General features: G+C 43.9%; 1 protein-coding gene across 2 annotated transcripts; it reads left to right on the top strand.

The window, feature by feature from the left end:
• The first annotated feature begins 1913 nt into the window (after positions 1-1913).
• Positions 1914-21810, top strand: RGS10 (regulator of G protein signaling 10). 2 transcript variants are annotated; one of them, XM_059821135.1, is made up of 5 exons: positions 1914-1985; positions 8430-8548; positions 10036-10122; positions 16949-17092; positions 21557-21810. In XM_059821135.1, exons 1-5 carry the CDS (start codon positions 1937-1939, stop codon positions 21701-21703), a joined length of 546 nt encoding a protein of 181 aa, XP_059677118.1. In that variant the 5' UTR covers positions 1914-1936; the 3' UTR covers positions 21704-21810. The 2 variants fall into 2 exon arrangements, with proteins under 2 accessions (XP_059677118.1, XP_059677119.1); XM_059821136.1 differs by lacking the exon at positions 1914-1985 and adding an exon at positions 3293-3302.
• The last annotated feature ends 361 nt before the right edge of the window (positions 21811-22171 follow it).

Below are 22171 nucleotides of genomic sequence, written 5' to 3'. Positions count from 1 at the left end.
ATGAAGTTAAGTCTTAAACTACTCCAGTAACCTGTTGTCAGTACATTAGCTTGAAGACTATGTAGGTATCCTAGGAGTACTAGTTCTTAACATTTTAAAACAAAACCTTTGGGCTTTGTGAGCTGATTGTTAAAGAAAAATAAAATGTGGTCATTTCTTTACTGTTTCAGTGTAAATGTATTGCCCTGAAAATACCTGGTGTTAATGGTTATGACTGAAAAATCTTTTAGAGCCCATGTCCAAGCTGTCTTCCAAAACTGACACCGTGGACGTTCCTTTCACTTGTGCCTGTCCAGGTGCCTTATCTCTCCCGGCTGTGCCAGCTGCGCACTGCTGCTGGTGTGGTTTTACCCCATGCTCTTCTGATGCTTGCACAGAAATGCTGGTTGTGCTCCAAATATTGTTGTGCCTGTCTCACACGTCTGCTTGGAAATGCCACGTGCAGCTGTTGAGCAGTTCCCTCGGCGGCGCAGCAAACTTTGCTTTTTTTTTTTTTTTTTTTTTTTAAATCCCCACCAAGGGCCAAGAAATCTTTACCAGCTAACAACACAGCTTTTGGCCCTGGTACTGAAGGCAGAAGTCCAGTGATGCGCAGGCCAAATCACTTCAGCTGGAAGGTATTGTGCTGTTGTTTATTTTGGAAGCCCAGATGCAATTTATTCTTCTGTTCGGCATTCTGGTGTTACCAATTCCCAGGAATGAAATCTTGGCTTTGTCCATGTAAGTGGAATCCATACATTTAAGTGAGATGGAGAGCCCATCCACGTTCCCTCTGTGAACACAGCTAGTTGTAACTACATTACTGTGTGTTGAGGATGGGATTTGGCTTGGGTGGAAATAAAACAAGTGTTGACTTGTCTGCTAGCAGTGATTGCTGTGACTGTTTAGGTATTGGTGGTATTTCCAGTAGGATTTAAGCATTCCCGTTGCTTCCCACTACTGTTGTCCTGTGCTTCCTGAGGTAATTGTCGATGGCTTACAATTCTGTCAGAATTACACAGATTTCTCACGCTAGCTACATGCTGGAATTTCGATTAAGTATTTTGGTAAAAAAGTTATTTCTGAAAGTGAAAATACCTTTGTCAAAATCGTAATTGTGCTTTTCCTGTTGAGAAATAATTGTTCTACATCTTGGAAGAGGAAAGGAGTCACCCCAGCACAAGAAACGTGGCATGTCTGTGTTGGTAAGAAAGCGCACAAATCCATAAAGGTGACTGTCTTTGGCAAGTGTTTTTGTTTCTTGCACCTGCTCAGCAAAGACTTTAATGCTGGGTGGAGATAGCTGCCTGATGTCCAAGAGTGCCATGAAAGGAGCAGGCTGGGGAGAAGGAGGAGGGAGAGATGAGATGGATGGAATTGAAATAACGGTGCTGTAGGGAAGGGGGGTGGAAGTGGAGAAGGCTGGAAGCAGAGCAGCTGGGGGCCCACAGGCGCTGGAGCGGGAGGGTGAAGACCCGCCATTGCCACGTTGCATTTGACAGGAATGTGCCTCACGGTAACGTGGAAACGCTGCTGCTCCCCTCACCCCGGGGTGCGGCGCGGAGGAGGGAGGGAGGGAGGGAGCGTGGAGGAGCGGTGCGGGCCCCGTCTCCAGGCTCGGGGCACTGTCAGCACCGCTCCTCCGCCGTGCCGGCCTGGCCTGCGGCCGCCCCTCTTCCCCCGCCCGGGCGCTGAGGCGGCCCGGCGGCAGGCGCTGCTTCCCCCTCGCGGGCGGCGGGCAGGGCGCGGCCGCGGCCGCGGCGCCTGTCAGGAGGCGGCGGTTGAGGGGCGGCCCGCGCGCGGCGGCGGGGGCCGGGGTGGGGGGGGGGGGGGAGGCGGGGGGCGGTCGGCCGCGGGGGAGCGGGGCGGGGCGGGGCGCCTCCCCGGCGGGGAGCGGGGAAGGCGCGGCCGCCCCCCTCGGCTCCGGGCAGCGCGGGGCCGCGCGGCCACCCCCGAGATGTTTAACCGGGCCGTGAGCCGGCTCAGCAGGAAGCGCCCGCCGTCAGGTAAGGGGGGGCGGCCCCCCCTCCCGCGCGCGAGCCCCGGCCCCGGCGGCAGCCGCTGCCGCCTGAGGAAGCGCCGCCGGCAGGGGAAGGGCTGCGCTGCTCTTCCGACCGAGCGTCGGGAGGGAGCGCGCGGCCGAGCCCCCTCCCGGCGGCGGGGGGCGGTGAGCGGAGGGGGGGGGGCGGGCCGGGAGCGGGTCTCGCGCCCTTTCGGCGGCCCGGCGCCGCGCGGGGCTTTCAGGCAGCCCCGCTGTCCGGCGGCCGGGCACAGCGCGGGGACGAGCCGAGCGAGCCCGCACCCGGCAGCGCTGGTTGCTCGAGTCCGTTACCTGGGCCGCGCCGGCTCCTCCGCCCGGCTCTCCGGTACCCGCCGCCAGCCGGGCGGAGCGGGCTTAAACTCGTCTGCAGGCTGGCTCGCCGTGCTGTGGACCTGCCCCTTCGGCTTCTCTTCGTGTCCGGCGCGGCGTGGCTCTGCCCGGGCCGTGGGGGTGACCCGCCGGGCGGAGCGGCTGTGGTAGCAGCGCGGTGGGGGCATGGACTAACGGTGCTCGGGAAAGAAGCGCGGTTCTTCCCTCTCCGGCAGCTGCCCGGAAGAGGGAACGGGGTTCGGCTCGGGCTTATGCCTCATCAGCCAAATTTCAGTTGCGAACTGCTGCCTGTCGCCGTTACCGGTAGCGAGGCAATAGCCCAGAACATCAGAGCGGGATCGTTCAAGCACTGAACTGACTTTGAAGAGTTTGCCTTTGGAGGGAGCATCTTAAACTGGGGTGGAAGTTACCAAGGCGTAATAACTGTAGGAGTTCACAGTTCCCTCTGCAGACGGGCGTTGTAAGGTCTTTGTGCTGTTACGGCGCATCTCGCGGTGCCGTATCTCTGATGCTCTAAGCCTGTTGCTCCAAAGGGGGTAATATACGCCATTGCTAAACCACCTGGGGTAAAAGTTACAAACTCAGAATCCCAGAAAATAATACTACATTTTGTAAAGTGCAGTAAGAAGTCACAATCTTTCTAAGAAAAGCCAAATGTGGTGCTTGTCTAGAGTTCTTTTTTTTTTTTTAAAGGATATATGTCTGGTGAACACTTCCAGAGATGCTACAAAAGCGGAACGTCCCTTTAGTTTCCTTCCTTATAGTTAAAAGTGGAATCCAGTAGCCATCTGTTGTTAGAGACAGTCAAAAGAGGATGTTGAGGCTCATGCTTTGAATCAACCAAAGCGTGCGAAGGACAGCCCTTCTGTAGTGAAAAGGGCTAAAATTCAGCTGCTGCTAGGAAAAAATTGTTGTGTGAGGATTCATCCAGGGGCGCTTGGATACATGGAAAGTAAGGGAATTTTCCCTTTTCAGCTGCCTACTTATGAAGTTTCCCTCTGTTTCATAACCTTGGATTTATTAATTCCAGACTGATGATTGTTGCTGGATAGGCATTCTGGTGACCGTAGGAAAAGACAAGGTATTCGGAGCACTTTTAAAGTAATAATAAAGGTTCGCGGCTTGCAGCTTTATGATCCAGGTGAAAAAGGGGAAAACGCAGGTGGTGCGATCAGAAGTTCTTCAAGAAATTGAGAAGGCTTTTCTTAATGTTGTGTATTAATGTTTAAATATAGAATAAGGAATATGCTATTTACATGGTGCTTTTGTCGTATCTACTGTTTGTGTGCCGGTTGTCTTTTGTTAAGGAGTTTGCAAAAGGTGTGTGCGGGAAAGAGGCGGTTAGAATAGGCGTTTGGGTAAGGGGATATATTCAGTGGGATTCCGTGAAGCGTGTGAGTCTGTGCTGTTTGATACAGTGCCACGCAGGCCACTATCAACAGTTTGAGAATGACAGCAGCTTGGGAAACCGCTGTAGTGCATAGCCCTTCTGGAAGGCAGACAGATTAGCATGTCTAACTCAATTAGCTGTGTCTGAATCTCTGGAAGTTTGATGGGTTTCCACATTTTTTTTGTGCTTGTTGAAAGCAAGGGCCAGAACCGTGAGTTTTGACCTGCAAAGTTGTATATTTTGATGTTATTGACACTTTCTGTGGTTTCAGTCCAAGTTCCTGTTTGGAGAATGCAAATATTTGCCATTTTTGATACCACACTTCAACTGATAATTACAGTGTTATTAGTGCTGCACTTACCCTTATATCTATCGCTTACAAAGAGCCCGTATCCGCAGTCTAATGCAGCAGTACTATTGTGCGATGGGGGAAAGGCAGCTTCTGTAAGATTCTTCTCTAAAATAATGCTCCAGCGAACGTAACTGCCCATTTGTTGGCTTAGTATAGGGTTCTTCTCTGAAGTAATGGTGCTGTTAAAATAAGCACTTGATCATTAACTGCGTTTGTAGAAGCAGCTGGCCACTGTACATCGTGCAAGCAGTTGTGTTACGGTCGTACACCCTGGAAAGTTTGCTTCAGCAGAGACTCTACAACTGTGCTGTGCTGTGCAGGCTTTGCTGGCTTTCTCTGCCTCTTGGTTTCTAACCCATATAAAAGATAGCAAGTGCTCTCCTGTGACAGTAGGAAACGTAGTTAGCACGTTTATCATCTGTTGTACATTCTGTGTGTTACTTTTACAGAAATATTGGTAGAAGAACTGCCATTTTGTAATACCCTTTTTGATGCATAAAATTATCTCCCAGTTTTCAGTAACAGCAAATGTCTGCCTTCCTCATTTAAATGATCATACTAATGTATACATTTTGGCTCTTAAACGTTGGTATCGACGACGTTATTTCCAAGTGTATATTATGTAGCTTTGTCACTAGATGATTTTAGCAGGAGAAATTTATTTTTATAAATAGCAAACAGAGATAAATAGGTTTCAGGAGGGTCATTCATGTAATTACATTTGTTGCAGTATTGCCTTCTAAAATAAATTGTTTCAGACTTTCATTAAATTGTACTTCAGTGGAAGTCTCATTTTTAAGGTAATTTAGTAACGTGTTATAGGATATGGATTTGGGGATTAGCTTCTTGAGTCATTTGTGGGGAAAACCTCTTTCCTATCTTTTAAGCTCTTAAAAAAAAATCTAGAAATCACACATCAATTCTGCTAAATGAAACCAGCATGTGGGGTGGGAAGTTATGATCCTAATTGGGAGGGGTCACTTTTGTATTAGAAAAAAGTGTTTCTGACGGCGTATTTAATGGGGTACAATAAAAATACCCAGCAGTTTTAACATCCTCATAAAATTTCAGGGGTGTTTCCTACTATCATGTATCATGTGCAGCCTATTTACACTTGCGCTGCAGGGGAATGTTAATGTTTTATGGCGGTTGCAAAGGAACACTGAGCATGGGGATTAATGGTACTCAGCCCGGAGGGAGAGAGCTTGATCAGGGCCATGCCCAGCACACAGACCTGAGCCCTCTAGAGCTGTTGGCACGTTCCCTGGTATAGCTTTGGCCCCTGCCAGCTGCGTTGCCCCCGGCACAGCGGGCAGGGTGGTACCAGCCAGGCGATGTCCCCAGCAGGCTGTTTGGGTGCAGTTACTGTGTTTTTGGGGGACTGCTCAGGACAAGAGCTGCACGGCACTACCTGATGGCAGGATCCAAGAGTGTTCTCTGGCCTCTTGTGTTTATTACGTACAAGCGGTCCGAGGGTCTGCCTCCACCGCGACACTACGGCTGGTGTCCCCTGCCTCTGCGTGGCCCAGTGCTGGGAGCTGTAGCCTGGGCTGAGCTGGGATTGCGGCTGCGAGTGGCACCCGCGCCGGCTCGGGAGAGCTGCCCAGCACCTGTGCCATCCCATTGCCTCTGCTTTGGGGAACTCCCAGCTTGAATAAGTGAGGCAAGGGGTAACTGAAAGGGTGGCATTGTACAAGCAATGGACAGGCAAGCCTCATCTCAGTGCTACGGTACTTTGGGGGTTGTGGGGGGCTGGTTGAGTGAGGAAACAAACTGAGTAACAGAGTCTTGTACAAGGAGGCTCAGCAGAATGGACGTTAGGAAGAAGCCATGTGGGTCCTCCCTTCAAAACCAAATTTTTCTCTACTGAGGCTGTAGGAGGAGAAGGTGGGAGAAAAGGAGCAGGGTCATAGGAGAGCGCAGGGTTTGGAGGATGACAGGGAGGAGTTGGAGGGAACGTAAACGGTGGTGGAGTTGGGTTGTGCTGGGTAGGCTGGAAGTGAGAGGAAGCTGGGGAGAATGGTGATCAGGGAGGATAGAGAATGGCCAGCAGTAAAATGAGAGACCAGTGAAAGCAGCTGAGGGGAAGCAGACCGATGTATCCTGGGCGCGTGGAAGCACTTGTTCCGGCCTCTGTCTGCTCAGCAGAAATTTTTTTTGGGTTCTCATGGCACCAGGTCTGCCCTGTATTGCACTGGCTCGTCGAAATAGATGCTTTTCAAAGTAATCATTAATGTCCACTTAAAATCTGGCTGGAAGAGAAACACTAGAAATAAAATCCCACTCCCAAACGTTCTGTGCTAAAAGAGCTGCCGTTCTGCTTGCAGGTAAGAGTGATCATAACAAGACATTCAAGCTCTTCAGAGTTAATTGTGTTCTGCACCAATGTACTTGGATATTCCCACTTAAATCTCGCAGATTTTACTGAGATTAGATGCCCAGATACTTTGAGTCAGGTTCCTAAAATAAATTTTGCAAGTGATAATCAAGAACCACATCCTTTTGCATGAGGGGAGGGGAAACTGAGGCACAGATAACTTGCTGTACTCTTGTGTCACGTATGCGTTAGTGGTTTGGAGACAGTCCTCAGGTTCTGACTCTTAACCTTTAAATAGCAGACTCTGTGTTTTTTATATGGAGCTGTAGGTATACTTGCTGCTTTGGAGACCAATTTGTCACAGTCCTTACCCAAATCGGTTATGATCTTGGATCCTGAAAGGTTTTGTGCAGGCCTAGAGTCATGCATTCATTGTGTAAGAAATTTCAGGTCGGTGCTCTAACTGCATCGTAGGGGAGAGCAGGGCAGGCAAAGGAGAGACAGGATTTACCCATGAAAATGTAGCTAGCAGTGACCGTTTGCGCCATCATTTTAGATGCATTCCTTTCTTTTACGTCTGTATTTACTTGGGGCATGAGTGTAGATCTCTCAGTATTAGGCAATGGATATGGAACCCACAGCTCCAGAAAGTTCACCTCTTTTCCAGCTTTTAATTTCTCCTGTATAAAAAAACCACTCCTATCAAGGGAGAAGAGGAGATGTTCGTTCATTTAAAACAGTGGTCCATCTCACTGTTAGAAAAACAAATAGACTCCACAGGTCCCTACCAACCAAAACTCAGTAGGCTTTGCTGTCGTGCCAGGATTTTGTAGGGCTTTAATCTTAGCATTTATTATTCTAGCTACCAGCTGAAAAGGGCATCTGATAGTATAGCTCTGCATAGATAGTTTTTTGAGATACTTGCTGAGGTTTAGTTTCATGGTAGAGGAAGGGGTTTTTTTAACAGAGCTTAAGCAGAAGTTACTAAGATCCATCTTTCCAATAAGTGGGTAGGGACAAATGAAGGGGTTATAGAAATAAATAGAAGCTGTATTGATTACAGTAAGAGTTTTGTGCACCTTTCCAGTGTGTAGTGACCTGAAGTGGAGCTCTTAGCTTGACTTCTCATGGCCTGCACTCCTGCTGTCTTCCCTGGGCATTTTGGGCGTGAGAGGAAAGGAGTCCAAGTGCTTTATGTCTGTCTGTTTTAGAGTTTTTCAGATCAGCAGTAAAATTACTGGAGTCTTCCCAAGTAATAGGTTTTCTGATGGGTAGCCAGCAAACAATATTTTTGGCATCACCAGCCGTGGATGTAACGTACTTGTCCCTGGGATAGAAAAATTAAAAAAATATATACCATCTCTCCTATCTGTGAGAAGGCTGGCTGGCAGATGAGGTGTGAGCACAGTCCAGTACACCTTGTAAAAGCAGACTTTCAGTGGACTTAAAACAAGCAAACAGAAAAAACACCCAAATACCACTTGCCCAATAGCAGGTTGGCTCAGCTGGAATGAGGCTCTTCTGCCAGCTGTCTTTCCTCCCATTAGACTGGTTAACATATTGGACGTGTTCTCCTGCTAAACAAAGCATTATTTTTCTTTCTCTCTTTGCCTTTTCCCAACCTCCAGCGAGGATTCTTTTCTTAAAAATAAATTTCATGTGTGTGACTGGTCAGGATTTGCTTTATGCCAATGTCTTACACAGTGCCAGAACAAAAGGCAAATGGTCCTTTTACTACACAGGCTGCGGTCATTGTGTTCCACATGCAAAAGGTGCTTGAACTCCTATAAAACAATGACAGTGCCTACTTACATGCTCATGAATTATCTAACCGCAAGGCATTTTTGCCTCCTTACAAGCAAAGCAGAATTCAAATATGTGTGTGTGTTTATTTTCAGTTCTATGGTGTTTCCTTTAAAGGGAGCAGCTGTAATCCAAGGGTGCAGAGGGCAATGGGGAAGAAATGCATGTGACATTCACCGCTTCTAATGAAGATGGCATTTTTTTCAATTTTTTCCAGAGATAAATGACAGCGAGGGTCACCCAAGCAGCAGCCACCAAACCTTGAAAGGAACCTCAAAATGGGCTACATCACTGGAGAACCTCCTCGAAGATCCAGAAGGAGTGAAACGATTTAGGGTTGCTATATTAACTATGGATATTTATATAAGCTGAAATTAGGATTTAAAGCTGAATGAGTCTCAGCATAAATGGTGCAGCTGTTGCAGTGCTGTAAGCACAGAGGCATGCATCCTTCTAGATACATACCCTGAGCAGAGGTGGCAGAGTTGGAGCTGTGGCATTTGCTGAGCTTCTGAGGTAGTGCCTTTTGCCCACTGCCACTGCGGCTTGCTCTTGTAAGGCACACGGAAGACTTTTGGTTGCATCTTTCTAATCGGATCTATCAGCTGTTGCAAGGATTAACAAGTTACTGTTGGATAAACTACAGTCCTTGAGCCACTGACATCTCTTGCCAAGCATTATTTATCACTGAGAACTTAGCCTGCACTCTTTATTCTCATACGTTGTCCTTCCTTAAGCAATGAGTTACCACTAACAGCTCCTGAGCCTGGTAATTCTGTGTGGCTCTTATTCTGTGTTGCAGCAGCTGTACTGAAAAGAATTCCCTTTAAGTTTGCAACAAAGCGTGGACTTGTGCAGCTCAAAATGCGGGCTTGAGGCTTAATTAGGTGGAGGTAGTGAGTTGGTTTTTCAAGGCCTTCTTGCCATATGAGCTATAGGAATAGCAACTAGCTACTTGAGTATGGTTTTGCCATACCAAGCGCTGATAAAATGCACTGGGATAAAATGGTTTCCTGCCAGCCTGGTTTGAAAAGTGGTGTAAACTAGAATTACAAAACACTGTGATTTAGAATTCTTTAAAAAAAAAAAAAAGTAATCTTGGTGCTATTTAATTCTTGGCTTTACTTAATCTCTATTTTCTAACACTTGAAAGTGAAAACTGATGATCTCAGAGCTATAAACATTTCAGTCATTATGTTTTATAAAGAAATTTAACGTACATTTTTTCCCCATTTTAAAACATGCCCCACTTTCGGAGGAATGTGCTTTGTTTAAACACTGTCTAGAGAACACAAATACATCTTCTGCTTTAGTTTACTTAAGTGAATTTATTGCCACTGATGATCATGTTTAGAAACACTTTTATTTGCAGAGATTTTACTTATTAGAAAACCAGAAAGATGCTAGAGGAGAATCTCAAGTGATCTGTGACTCTTATTCAAATAGTTCATTATACTCAGCTGCTAATGAATTCATGTATTTTTGGATTTCCCTTTGAGTAATGACTGTAAAATTGCTTGAGTTATTTAAGGGAGACTGAAGAAACTCTTCTTGTTAGTTACTGATATGCTCTGAGATTAAAAGTAGCTTATCGTTCTCCTGGAACGTGCTTTCAAAGTGCTGAATATATGATTGTTCATTTGTGTCTTGGTAGTGTGCAGATGCACTAATGCAATGTTTCTGTTACACTGTATTATGTAAATTCATACCATGGTAAAGCTAGCCATAGGCGGCTTCTAGTTTTAATAGCTATAGTAGGAAAAGAGAAAAACAATTGAGAAACTGGATCCTAACATTTGTTTGTTTGTTTTTCTTTTTGCTAGGAATTTTTAAAGAAAGAATTTAGTGAAGAAAACGTTTTGTTCTGGCTAGCATGTGAAGAATTTAAGAAGACACAGGGAAAAAAACAGGTATGTTTCTTAAATAAATTTTACTTGTCAACAAAGTGTCCATAGCAGGGCTGGAGCTATAACGTTTCTGTTGCATAACATGCTTCATGTGAGTGCAAGTAAATATGTTTGAAGGAATTCCACTGAAATCAGGATGGTGGAATTGTTTGGAAACAAAGCTGGTTCTATTTCAAATCAAAACAAAATGCTGAAATTGTCAAGTTTCCCATGTTTTGAAAACTCTGAGCTTTTAGTTGTTGCTTGGGAATAGCAAAAGGTTTAATTGAGCGATGTTGCATCATCTTGCTTCAAAATATAAAGACATTTCATTCAGGACTTTTTTTAAAGCGTAGTGGCTATTACATGAAAATATACACCATTATAATATTTTAGTGGAACACGAAAGTAACAAACAGTGCAAATAAAATGTTTTACAATACCAAAATGAAGAGTTTTGCCTTATCAAATTACAAGGTACAAAACAAAAGAAATGGAGGGTCCATTTAGACTTTTTTGTTTAAATATTTATTCAAATTTATATACACCTGCAGAGCATTTTCATTTTCATGAAAGCTATATTTTTCTAGTAGAAAATATTCTATTGGAAATTTTTCAACCAGCCACCTCCAGTAAGTTTTTTCCACTGCTTGGATCTTGGGTCTACATTTAGATGCACCAAGAGCACAGGATCCACTTTCACATTGGGGCTTTGAAACCTATAGAGTCAGGCCTAAAGTATGTACTGTGTTTTGTTTGCTTGTTTCTGAAAAAGCTTTTGTGATTTTTTGATTTTTTTTTTTTTGAGAAATTCCAAATTTATTTGACCTGTGAGTCAAGGGTTCTGTGAGCATGAAATAAAGTGGTTTCAAAACTCCGGTTGAGCATCACTGTCCTTGAGAGTCAGACTCCTAAATCCCATAAGCCCTTTTTTTGAAATCCCACCTTTACTCTTTTCACGTATGTGCAGCTCTTGTTGCCAAAGGGCACATTTTAGAAGGCAATGGGTGCAAATGTATAGCCCCTTTTGCACTTTTCTGGCCAAAGTAAGCAGAGTACCATGAGGAGGTGAGGTTGGGAAAATGCCACTTTAACCTGCTTCAAGTGGGACCATATGTGCTTTGAGTAATGTCAGAAATGTCAGGGAATAGCAATCAGCTGGGGGAACTGGGCTACTAGGGGCACTATACAGTGCAGAAGTAAGAGAGCTGCATCTGGGCTGCAGGATTTCTCTCTTAAGGTCAGTCAAATATTGTCAGCTGAAGATGTTTCCCAGCAGATTTTCAACAAAAAAAATCCCTGGATTTTCAACTGAACGTATTTTGGAGAGAGGAGTCTCCTTTCTGTAAATATTCTCTATTTTGCACTGAAAAATCATTCCCCTCAAAACAATTTGCTTGTTTCAGTTGTGAATAATTTTTGGTATTGATAAATCCATAAAAAATACAAAAATAATATTTTTTGCAAGAAGAGGAATATGTTCAATTTGCGCTTTGTAATATTTAGCACTATTTCAGCTTTGTGTATTTAGCTGCTTCCCTCCTTCATTAAGGTCCATGCATGCAGATAACCTTCAGAACAGAACAACTAATTGGGCTGTTTTTCTGTAAGATGTAAGGCAGAAAGAGAAATAAGGTAAATGAGATGGGATAAAAGAGGAAACTCTGCGAGATGCTACTATAACGGCAGCCGTATCAGCAGCTGGAGTGAGGCTGAGAGTCCTCCTCTCCCCTTGCCCGTAAGGGACTGTTTCAACCGCAGCCTGTCTGGGTTGCACTGGAAGCCACCTCCCGTCTGCACGAGCGAGGTACCGTCAAGTGCCACTGACCTGGCTCTGCTTCCACACAAGCTGCAGATCTCATTATTGTCAGTTTGTAACAAAGCATTTCCTCTCTTTTGTCCCCAAATGTCCATACAGCATCTTGGCTGGTATGTTCAATATGCTGGGTTGGGGACCTAGGTATTCTTGATCTCTCTCCCTACTCTATTAAAATCATTTGCTTTCTGAGCTGGTGAAGTAGAAGCCAGCATCGCAGTCTGCGACCAAGTGGGAAGAACCCATTGCTTTGTACAGGGCAGATATTTTTTCTTTGTACGTCATACAGTGTCCTTGCCAAGAGATATGTAGGCTTTTCTTGATACCCCTTGGACAGGTATCAAACTGCATTTTAAAATGGAATTGAAAGTGGAAAATCCTTTTGTAAGGTCTGACGTTTTGCAATGGGATAACAATCGTATTTTCCCTTGCTAAATAATTTCCATCTTTTTAGCTATTTTAGGATTGCACATGCTAGTACAGGAAATGGTAAACTGATGTATAGAGATAGTAGCTTAGTGAATTCTTGAATGAATTGCCAAATGAATGGACAGAGACTTAACTAGGTTCCATTTAGCTTAATTATTCAGTACCAATCATTACACAGTATGGTCAATCTGGAGCCTGGTACTGCCAAAGCTATTACAACTGGCTAGAATAAATGTGCTTTAGAATGATACAGACATACAGTAAGTTTTTATAGCTACTGCTTATGGATGGCTTTGTTTAGGTAATTTAAAAAGCTAGAAAAAGCATTAAAAATAGAAATCCTACCGGTGTTTATGATAGCATGAAGCATGAATTTGTCTTCTGAAAGTGACTCTTGCAGAAATCACTTTGTATCTATCTAATGTGAGCAAAGTATTCTAAAAACAACTTTTTACTTATTTCATAACCTGCTTCTCATTAAAACTGGTTTACCACAGAAACTAGCTCATAGACACTTAGATTTTTGGTCAGATGAAGCTGATTTCAATTTAATTCAGATCGAGTGGGATTTTTTTCCCTATTTTTGAAGTATAAGATAAACTTTTCATTAATTGACATGAGAGTGTTAGCGTTGGGTTTTTCTTGGTCAGTTTAAACTTGCACAAAGGTCACCACCTGGTCAGTAGATTAAGTATCCATTGTGCCTAGGGTTATTGTCACCCCTTCAGTGTCAGCCTGGAGCAGTGTTTAGTTTTGTATAGGCTGGTATACCAGTAAGGTGGTTAGCTCAGAAAATGTGCGGTCCTTCCCTCGTGTCCTTTCTGGTCTTTGCAGGTAGGTGCAGGCTCACTCTGCTTCTGCTTCCTGTTGTTTGCAAACTGTCTAACTGTATTATTGCAATTCTAGGAAAATATCCTGGGCCTTTCCCCAAGGCTTATTAAATTTGGTTCAGTCTGTTACTCTAACCACAATCACGTGGCCTCTGCCTAGAAGCTGATTTATATCAAGCCAACACAGGCAGATCTTGCAAGATGCTCTGCAGATACATCTTCTCTGTCCCTTCCTCTTGAATGTGAACCACTGTGCAGCCAGGATTGCTAGATCACGGGACCAGAGGGAGCGCTGGCAAGGAGAATCCAGGCTCTTGGCTGTTGTGTTGGCTCTAGAGTAGTGGTGGGAACACTTAGTCAGGAGAAGGCAGAAATGGAGTTCAGACCAGACTGCTCCACTAGTTTGTGTTTGTTTTCCTGTTTGGGTGAGCTAATACAAAATGCATGCATGTTTCAGGGAGCAGGGGACATTTTCAGCATCTGCAGAGCTAGGCAGCAAGGGGACTACATTACTGGCCTAGACAGGCTTTAGATGGGCTGGATTCAGCCTATCTTCTTGCAACGTGGAAGCACAAACTCCTCCCCTCAGCTCAAGGCACATCTCTGTAGTTTTTAAAAAAAGATATTTTTTCTTTATCATTCCTCTAAAATTGAAGTTAAAATAGAAATGTAATTTTTAGGAATTGAGGAAGGAATTTAGGATTGAGGAAGGAATTATGTCAAGTCCACTTGTAGCAGTGAGCTCTGCTGCCACCCATATGGTCCTCATCTTAGGACACATTTAATTATTGAAATGGGAGTGGTGGGGATAAGTGAATAAAATTTAACTTTAAATATTTTTTTGGAGTCAGTCATATGCTGTTGTGTTTGTGACTGTTAATGAAATAAACAACATGTCCATTGTACTGCTTCCCAAGGTTTAAATGTTTATTCTCTTGCAGCTGAGCTTTAAAAATAAATTACAGATTGTAATAATGCTTCAAACAACAGGGAACCTTTTAAGCTATTGCTGAAACCCACCAAAATACTCATGTCGAGAAGTTTTGTAGAGCAGAGATTTCAGAACAAAGTATACCTATTCAAGAGTTTCTTCTGTGACTTCCCATATGGAATGTGGCAATGGTTAAGCAGGACTGGGTAATGCTGCACAGCTGCTAACTGCTGGAGCCTGTTCTGATGAGCATCTGGGACTTCCATTCACCCTGTTTGGGAACCACACATGCTTGAGAGCTGAATTTGACCTCAGGAAAGGAAGTGGGAAAGAATATTGTATCCACTTGAAATAGCGAAGGGGTTTCTGTAGGCAGAACTTTGTACTCCAAATGGGAATTTGGCACGGATGCTGGGGCGAGCACACAGATGTAAGTGAAAAGTGCCAGAAATCCTTTAATAACCACCTGTGAACAAGATCCCAGTTTAAGTGTTGTTTAAATTCCAGAGTAGAGTTCCCTGTGCTGAGGCAGTAGTTTCAGGCTGACACAGAACAAAGAATGCCACCCACTGAATAGGGAACATTGCTGTCTCCTCCACCTGAACCTGGCTCTCCCTGAATGTCATTTGTGGGATGTATAAAGATACTGGAAGCTTTAACGGTACTTTCTTTAAAAAAAAAAAAAAAAAAGTAGTTAAGCTGATGCTCCACTACTGAAGCATAGACGTTAGCATAACCGTTGTTCCACATGCAGCAGAACTTGTTTAGCTATGCGTTTCCATATTTCCGCATTACTGTAAAGTCAGGTCCCCTGCGCCTCTCCAACAACCCCCTCTCCCTACCACAGCTCTTTCACTTCCTTTCTTTGTCACTCTTCCCCACAAAATCCAGAGATCCTCCCCATTTCACCAACCTCCCGCACAATCCTCTTGTTCCCCCCCATGTTCTTTAAACTTCCTGACAGTACTTCCAGTTTCATGTTTCCCCTCAAGCCTTCCTCTGCTCTTCCCCTGCAGTGCCCAGCTTGCTCCTGTGTTCCTTGGGCAAGCAGCACCTTGTGTTGTGGCTGACGTGGAGATATGTGTGCATTGATTAGCCAGCAGCTAAGTAGATGCTGGTGGTTCAAGTAGAGTAGATAACTTTTGAACACATACTGCAGCTTTTCCTTTGGTGCATGTGCTGCTTTTTCTCTCCCTTTCCTTTCTCTCGCCAGTCGTTTCCACTGAATCAGTAGGAAGGTAATTATTTCTCAGTCCTTTGCCTCTCTCTTAAATATGGTTGAAATTGGACGGCAGGTTCCAAAGTTATTTGGGTAGGACTGACAGATGGTACAATCAATTATGCTTGCTCATGCGAGAATAGCTAAAAGTCCCTTTACTGAGTCTGCATTAGGGTATTAACTTTACCAGTTAAAGCAGTCACACCTCTGATCCATTGGATTAATGGCTCATTTAGATCAGACATGTCTGACCCAGTCCTCCCTGATCTGTAAAACTAGAAAGATCGGAAATTGTTAAAAACACTTCATTGTGAGCTAATGTGCCTGACACATGATGTTTTACCCACCAGATGATTAATCTGTTTCAAAAAGGAATACTCCTGGAAAATGTGTGTCCCCTTCAGCAGTGAGAGAGTTAACTCTTTAGGCCTTGTGAATTGTCAAACACATGTAGCTTTTTTTCTAATTATCCCCAAATGTTTATTCTCAGCTGTAAAACATGAAAGAAATTCTGTGACTCCTTCATGGGTATGGGTTTAAATGCTTCCTTCTTCAAGCCCACTTCCCATCAAAGATGCAACCCTTTAGTGTGTGCTGGTCTGGGGATGCGGTTGCTCATTAATGTACAATGGGGAACAGCGACAAGTCCCTGTGGCTCGGGATCGTACAGTGCCTGCTGCTGCATGGGCCTTGTTTTCAGCGTGCAGAATTCAGATTGCAGCAGGGAGGCTTGCCTGCTGCCTGGGCTTGGCTCTCTTCTCCCCCACTGACTTCTCTTATCTGACCTTCTAGTCAAGGTGGAGCTGGCATGTAATTTTGGAGGATTGTGGCCACTCGTTTACTGCTTTGAAGCTTAAAGATGCTAGGTAGGCTCAAAATGTTATCGCTGTTACTGATTTATCAAGAGAACACTGAAACAGGATTGCAGAAATCAGGGCAAACGCTGACAAACTGCTTTATGCAAGTCCCATCTACCCTTATTTATCAGCTTTCAGAGGCTCTTGACAGTCTTATCTTTATAATTAGCCAAAAAAATACTTGTTGGTGTTTTTTTTAATTGTGTAGTCAGTGTTGCATGTGAGCTGCCCTGAGGTAAAAACGTAGTTAGGACAAAGCATGTAGTATGACAAGGTTATCTGTCAGTAGCATGGATTATACACTAACTTTGGTTTGTTTTGCCTTGTAGTAAGAATAAGCTTCCACGGTGTTTTTCCCTCTGGGTTCCTTGCACGTGCTGGTTATCTGTTAGTAAAAATAGTGTTCTAAATAGTGAAGACAAGGCCTAGTTGATGATGCTGAGGAGTTTTACAGTGGATTCTCAGACTCAAACATCACAACCTGCTGTTTAACCTAAGTGTCAAATACCTGTAGCTTTCACTAATGTCAGTGCAGCAGTTGGCCTGCAGAGATGTTTTTCCTCCGATACAAATGAATATACACAAATCAGCTAATCTATGTATATTTGTTTTGTTACTTGTTTTCTTTTTTAATTCAGACTATGTTTTGGTTTTAAAATGTGAACCTCAAGAAGCAAGTGACCCAGAGCAGTCTCCACCAAAACATTAACAAATACAGAGAATATTCCCACAGCAAATAATTCTTTAAATACTTATGTCCTTTTGCAGATGCAAGAAAAAGCTAAAGAAATTTACATGACTTTCCTGTCCAGTAAAGCTTCCTCCCAAGTCAACGTTGAAGGGCAGTCCCGTTTGAATGAGACCATTTTGGAGACACCTCACCCTCTCATGTTTCAGAAGCTCCAGGACCAGGTAAAGTTATTTTCTTCAAGAACAGAGTTTCTTTAGTTTTTGTCTACTTTTAATGGACTCTGCTTTCTGAGCATGAGCTAGTGTAGGAAAGGTGGGAATCTGCCTACTGCGACCTGTGGCATGGATTGAATAGGTAGGCATGGAGCTGGGTTGCTTCTGTACTGGGGATATTAATGCAGCTGCTCTGAGGATGGATGCACCATACCCCAGGTTCTTGGCCCCATCTACCTAGAGCCAATTCGTTAAGAGCCTTAGCGCAACCATGCTAATTCCAGTTCAGGACTTTTCTGGAAAACTGGATGAAGTTTTCTCCCGGGTTCCTCTGCCGGTGGCTTGAAAATTGCCCAGCTGACTAACTTTGTGCCTACGTTTTCCTGTGTGTTCACTTGCGCTGAGTCATTGCTGATGTTTGTTTCCGTAGTTGCCACTGGTTTCCTTGAGAGCTCAAGATTCTTCACTTTGCTTTGTTTTGGTATTTATATTGATATGAATATAATGCAATTCCTGAAAAGCCTCCTCTTCTGTAACACACAAAACTTAAAAGAGGAGTTGGTATCTGCTTTGCCTTTTCCTATAGAACTTGGGAGGCCTGGTGGAAGGTAGGTGACATTTTGCAGGCATGTCTTTTGGTGGTAAATTTTCTTTTTATTTAGCTTATTTTAAAGCATAAGTTATGAAGTGAGTCATTCTTATTTGTGGCTTTCCAGCACTTGCAGTCTGTACTATTTTTAATTTCTGTACCATCTTCAGGACTACCTGTATTTTCCATTTGGCTCTTTTCTTTTGTGGAGAAACAGCACACTGATTTAAATAGTGTTTTCAGCCTATTTCACATCAGGTACTGAATACATTAGTTGGGCACTGGCTGAGTCAATTGAAGTGTTCTGAGGAGCAAAGGCTCTGCTGTCTTTCAAGCAGGTTCCAAGTCATTAGCAGTGGAAATGTCTGAAGTCCAATTTCCATGTGAAGAAGCAAAGTTTTTCATGGAAGAACTTCTGACTTGGGGGAAGGGAAAGAAAATCTTCTGGTAAATCTAAGCACTGCAGTTCAGGGTGGATGATTATAAGACTGCCGCTGGAGAGACTACTGGAGTTAAAATGCTTTGCAGTTTTACAAATGAGCATGCACATGAACAGCCAGGGATTAGCAATATCTGAACTGGAAACATGCTAGACCAGTGGTAGAGGAATCCCACTAGTGTGGGAAGAAAGTCTGTGAACTTTTAAAACCAAATGCAGAGCATTTATGGGTTGTTGTAGGTTTCCACTGCTTGAAGCTTCTGTTTATTGCTGTTAGATAATAGTTCAGGAAGAGTTATGATCTCCTCTAGTTTTCAATCCTTATAAAGTTATGAAGAGTGGTGTAATTTGTTCTCTAAAGAACAGTGTTAACTACTGCTGGCACTGTGCGTCTGAAGTATAAAAAGGCAGAGCTTGAAAGCCACAGTCTGGTCTACAACATTACTGGTAACTAGCACTTCAGTTCTCCAGAGATCTACTGATTCAAATGGAGCTAGTTGTGGGGTGGGGTTCTGTGCTCATGGGATGGCCTTAAACAAATAGCTTGGAGGCAGTTGTTCATGCTGCATGAAGTGGTGTCAGAGTGGTTCATAGAAACTGTGTGGTGCGGTTGACACACTGGAGGGAAGGGATGCTATCCAGAGGGACCTTGACAGGCTCGAGAGGTGGGCCCGTGTGAACCTCATGAGGTTCAACAAGGCCAAGTGCAAGGTCCTGCATGTGGGTCAGGGCAATCCCAAGCACAAGTACAGGCTGGGCAGAGAATGGTTTGAGAGCAGCCCTGAAGAGGACTTGGGGGTGTTGGTTGACGAGAAGCTCAACATGAGCCAGCAATATGCACTTGCAGCCCGGAAAGCCATCTGTATCCTGGGCTGCATCTAAAGAAGCGTGACCAACAGGTCAAGGGAGGTGATTTTCCCCTCTACTCCACTCTCGTGAGACCCCACCTGGAGTATTGTGTTCAGCTCTGGGGCCCCCAACATAAGAAGGACGTGGACGTGTTGGAGCGAGTCCAGAGGAGGGCCACGAAGATGATCAGAGGGCTGGAGCACCTCTCCTCTGAAGACAGGCTGAGATTGTTGGGGTTGTTCAGCCTGGAGAAGAGAAGGCTCCAGGGAGACCTTCTAGCAGCCTTCCAGTACCTGAAGGGGCCTACAAGAAAGCTGGAGAGGGACTTTTCACAAGGGCATGTAGTGATAGTACAAGGGGTAATGGCTTTAAACTGAAAGAGGGTAGGTTTAGGTTAGATACAAGGACGAAATTCTTCACCATGAGGGTGGTGAGGCACTGGAACAGGTTGCCCAGAGAAGTTGTGGATGCCCCGACCCTGGCAGTGTTGAAGGCCAGGTTGGATGGGGCTTTGAGCAACCTGGTCTAGTGGAAGGTGTCCTTGCCCCTGGCAGGGGGTTGGAACTGGATGATCTTTAAGGTCCCTTCCAACCCAAACCATTCTATGATTCTGTGAAATCTGTAGATTTCAAAATACTTACAGGGTAAATGTTCCTGCTGCACAGAGGCGATGAGAGGAGAGGGGGGAAAAAGAGAATTCTGCTTTTGCATGTGATTAAAAAAATCTGTCTGTTCTGTGCATTTGGCTGACCAGGCTCCAGAAGATTTTGATCTTACAGTGCTCTTTCTCTCTGGGAGGTGCTTTAAATGATACCAGGAACAAGAGGGGTCTAAGTTCTTAACACTGACTTATGTTTTAACAGGCGATGTCTTCCTTACATTTTTTTTCCCTTGACCTAGTTGGATAAATTTAATTATATTGTAGCTAGCCAACGCCAGGAAGTGTAATTTTACTTTGCTTAACTCCATTGATTTGGGTCTACATTGAGAGGGTGTTCTGGGATTTTTAGTCTTCCAATATGTAGCTTATAAAGCAAGATTTCCGCTGTTTTAAACATAAACTTAAATATTTAAATATGTAAACAAACAGTGGCTCATAAAACGCTTCATGTAGTTTATTTGCAAGGGGGGTATTTCAGCAAACACACAGACAGGAACAGTCAAGTTTTGTGTGTTTGCCTTTGTCTGTCCAGGTTCCTTGAGGATGTGAAATGAAAAAGCAGTTTGAGATGTTTATTTTTTTTTCCTCTTAAACAGTTGTATTACCCGGTTGTACTATCAGTTAGAAATGAGGCCCATAAAGGTAAAGCTCCAGTTATCCACACATGCAGGTCAGAATCAAGAAATTCCTCTTGGAAATTTAGTTACTCTGAGTACCGTAAAATGTAATCTGTCATGAAGCATGACTCAGAGAGGCTCGGCTAGTGAAATAATAGGCAGAGGGTGATGTAGGCTCTGGGTTTGCCTCAGTTATAGTTTTGAGGTTTACTTTTTTCCTTCCCCTCTGTTTTAAGACCAAGCAAAATATAGTCCTGACCTTGACACCTGAACAGATTCCAGGCTCCTCTCCCAAGCCCTTTTGTTTTCAGAGAATGCCAAATGAGTTCTAGCTTTTTTGTCCTAAATGGGTATAAATAGAAAAGAAGGCAGTTGTGTTGAGGCATGAGCCTAAACTCCAGCCCTGGGAGAGAAAAGCTGTACTCCGTGCTGACTTCATGCTTCCATGCTGGCTGTATACTGGCTGTGGGAATAAGGGCAGGTCTTGGGCTAGTGAAAAGCCTGATGGCACAAGTTTAATCCATCACCAATTTTAAACCACACTTTAACTGGCAAATTATATCTGTACTAGATCAGCTTTTTGTGGCAGGTACCTGCAATACTTCTGATCTGGCCTGAGACCCATCTTGACATTAGGCTGTGTAGTAATTTAAAAAGCATAGGAGGATTGGCGTAATTTAAGAAACATTAGTTAAACCAGTTCTTTCAGTCTAGATTCAGTTCGCAGTTTCAGTATTTGTGTAAATTGTTTAGAGGCTTTTCTTAGTTATCCAGTGCTCTGCGTGTATAATGAGCTATTCTGTAATGTTCAAGAGTAACTGCAATCAGAAAGTTGCCTAAAAGGTACCTCTTTTTCTTCAGTTCCACTTCATCCCCCTGAGTATCTTCCTACACCCTCCCTAGGTTTTGCTGCTGGTGGCTCTGCAGAGCTAAGGCTGCTGTGGGAGGGGACCAGGTAACGTCCTGGCTTGTCCACACGTGCAGTTATCTGATCATCAGCTGTAACATCCTACCTAGTGACCATGGCATGTGACCTCCCACTTCTCAGTATTAGGTTTTCAAAGTTGGTTATTGTGAAAACCCTAATCCGATTCTTAAACTAATACGGATAATATTGCAAAACAGTGACCGTGGAACCTACAATATTGTTTGCTACATGCAGCCCCTTTTGAGAGTTTGAAATGCATTTTAATGTCATGCTTTTTAGTAATGCTTTAGTACTAACAGAAAAAAAATACATTCGAATTCATATACTGTCCTAATTTAAAATCTAGTTTTACTTAGGTAATTGTTTTTGTGGTTTTTTCCTTCCTACCAGATATTCAATCTCATGAAATATGACAGCTACAGCCGCTTCTTAAAGTCAGACATATTCCTAAATCATAAGAAGTCTGAGGAGCAAGAGGAGAATTCACCAGAGGCTCAGACTGCAGCTAAAAGAGCATCAAGAATTTACAACACATGATACAACGAATCTCTTCAGGAGAGGCAATACAGTAACTAAATTACACTCAGGAACAGTCTAGGTTTATAGCAGTCGCATTTAGGGCTTGAAAAGCTCAAAACTTTTTTAGGAGATACTTACCTTCTTAATTGCTTGAACAACTAATTGTTTTTGCATGATAGCTAATAACCAAGCACCCATGGGAAGGCTGTTTCCTAGCTAAAAGGCTGAGGTATTCCTTCATAGCATGAATTGCGTTTCATATTTCACAAGTTAAAATGCTTTCAATTTTTGTATTTTCTTTTGTGAGGCATCATGATGATGAGAAATGGGAGATAGGGTGGTTTTTTTTTATTTTTGCCTTGTAATTTTTATTTGTGACCAGCTTTTACATCCTGAATTGCTGGGAGAAGCTATTGAGGAGTACATTTCACGTTACTTTGTGGATGAGTCATTCACAGCAAACTTACTCCTGAAGGGACAGAGCAT

This window comes from Gavia stellata, chromosome 9 (genome assembly GCF_030936135.1).
Source record: "Gavia stellata isolate bGavSte3 chromosome 9, bGavSte3.hap2, whole genome shotgun sequence".
Taxonomy (NCBI): Eukaryota; Metazoa; Chordata; class Aves; order Gaviiformes; family Gaviidae; genus Gavia; species Gavia stellata.
The sequence above is the reverse complement of the archived record's forward strand: the minus strand, read 5'-3'. Positions and strand labels throughout refer to the sequence as shown.

Coding starts and splice junctions, on each gene's coding strand:
- RGS10 (XM_059821135.1), top strand. CDS start 1,937: ATGTTTAACCGGGCCGTGAGCCGGCTCAGCAGGAAGCGCCCGCCGTCA. Junction 1,986..8,429: donor CAGGAAGCGCCCGCCGTCAG/GTAAGGGGGGGC, acceptor AATTTTTTCCAG/AGATAAATGACAGCGAGGGT. Junction 8,549..10,035: donor AAGGAGTGAAACGATTTAGG/GTTGCTATATTA, acceptor TCTTTTTGCTAG/GAATTTTTAAAGAAAGAATT.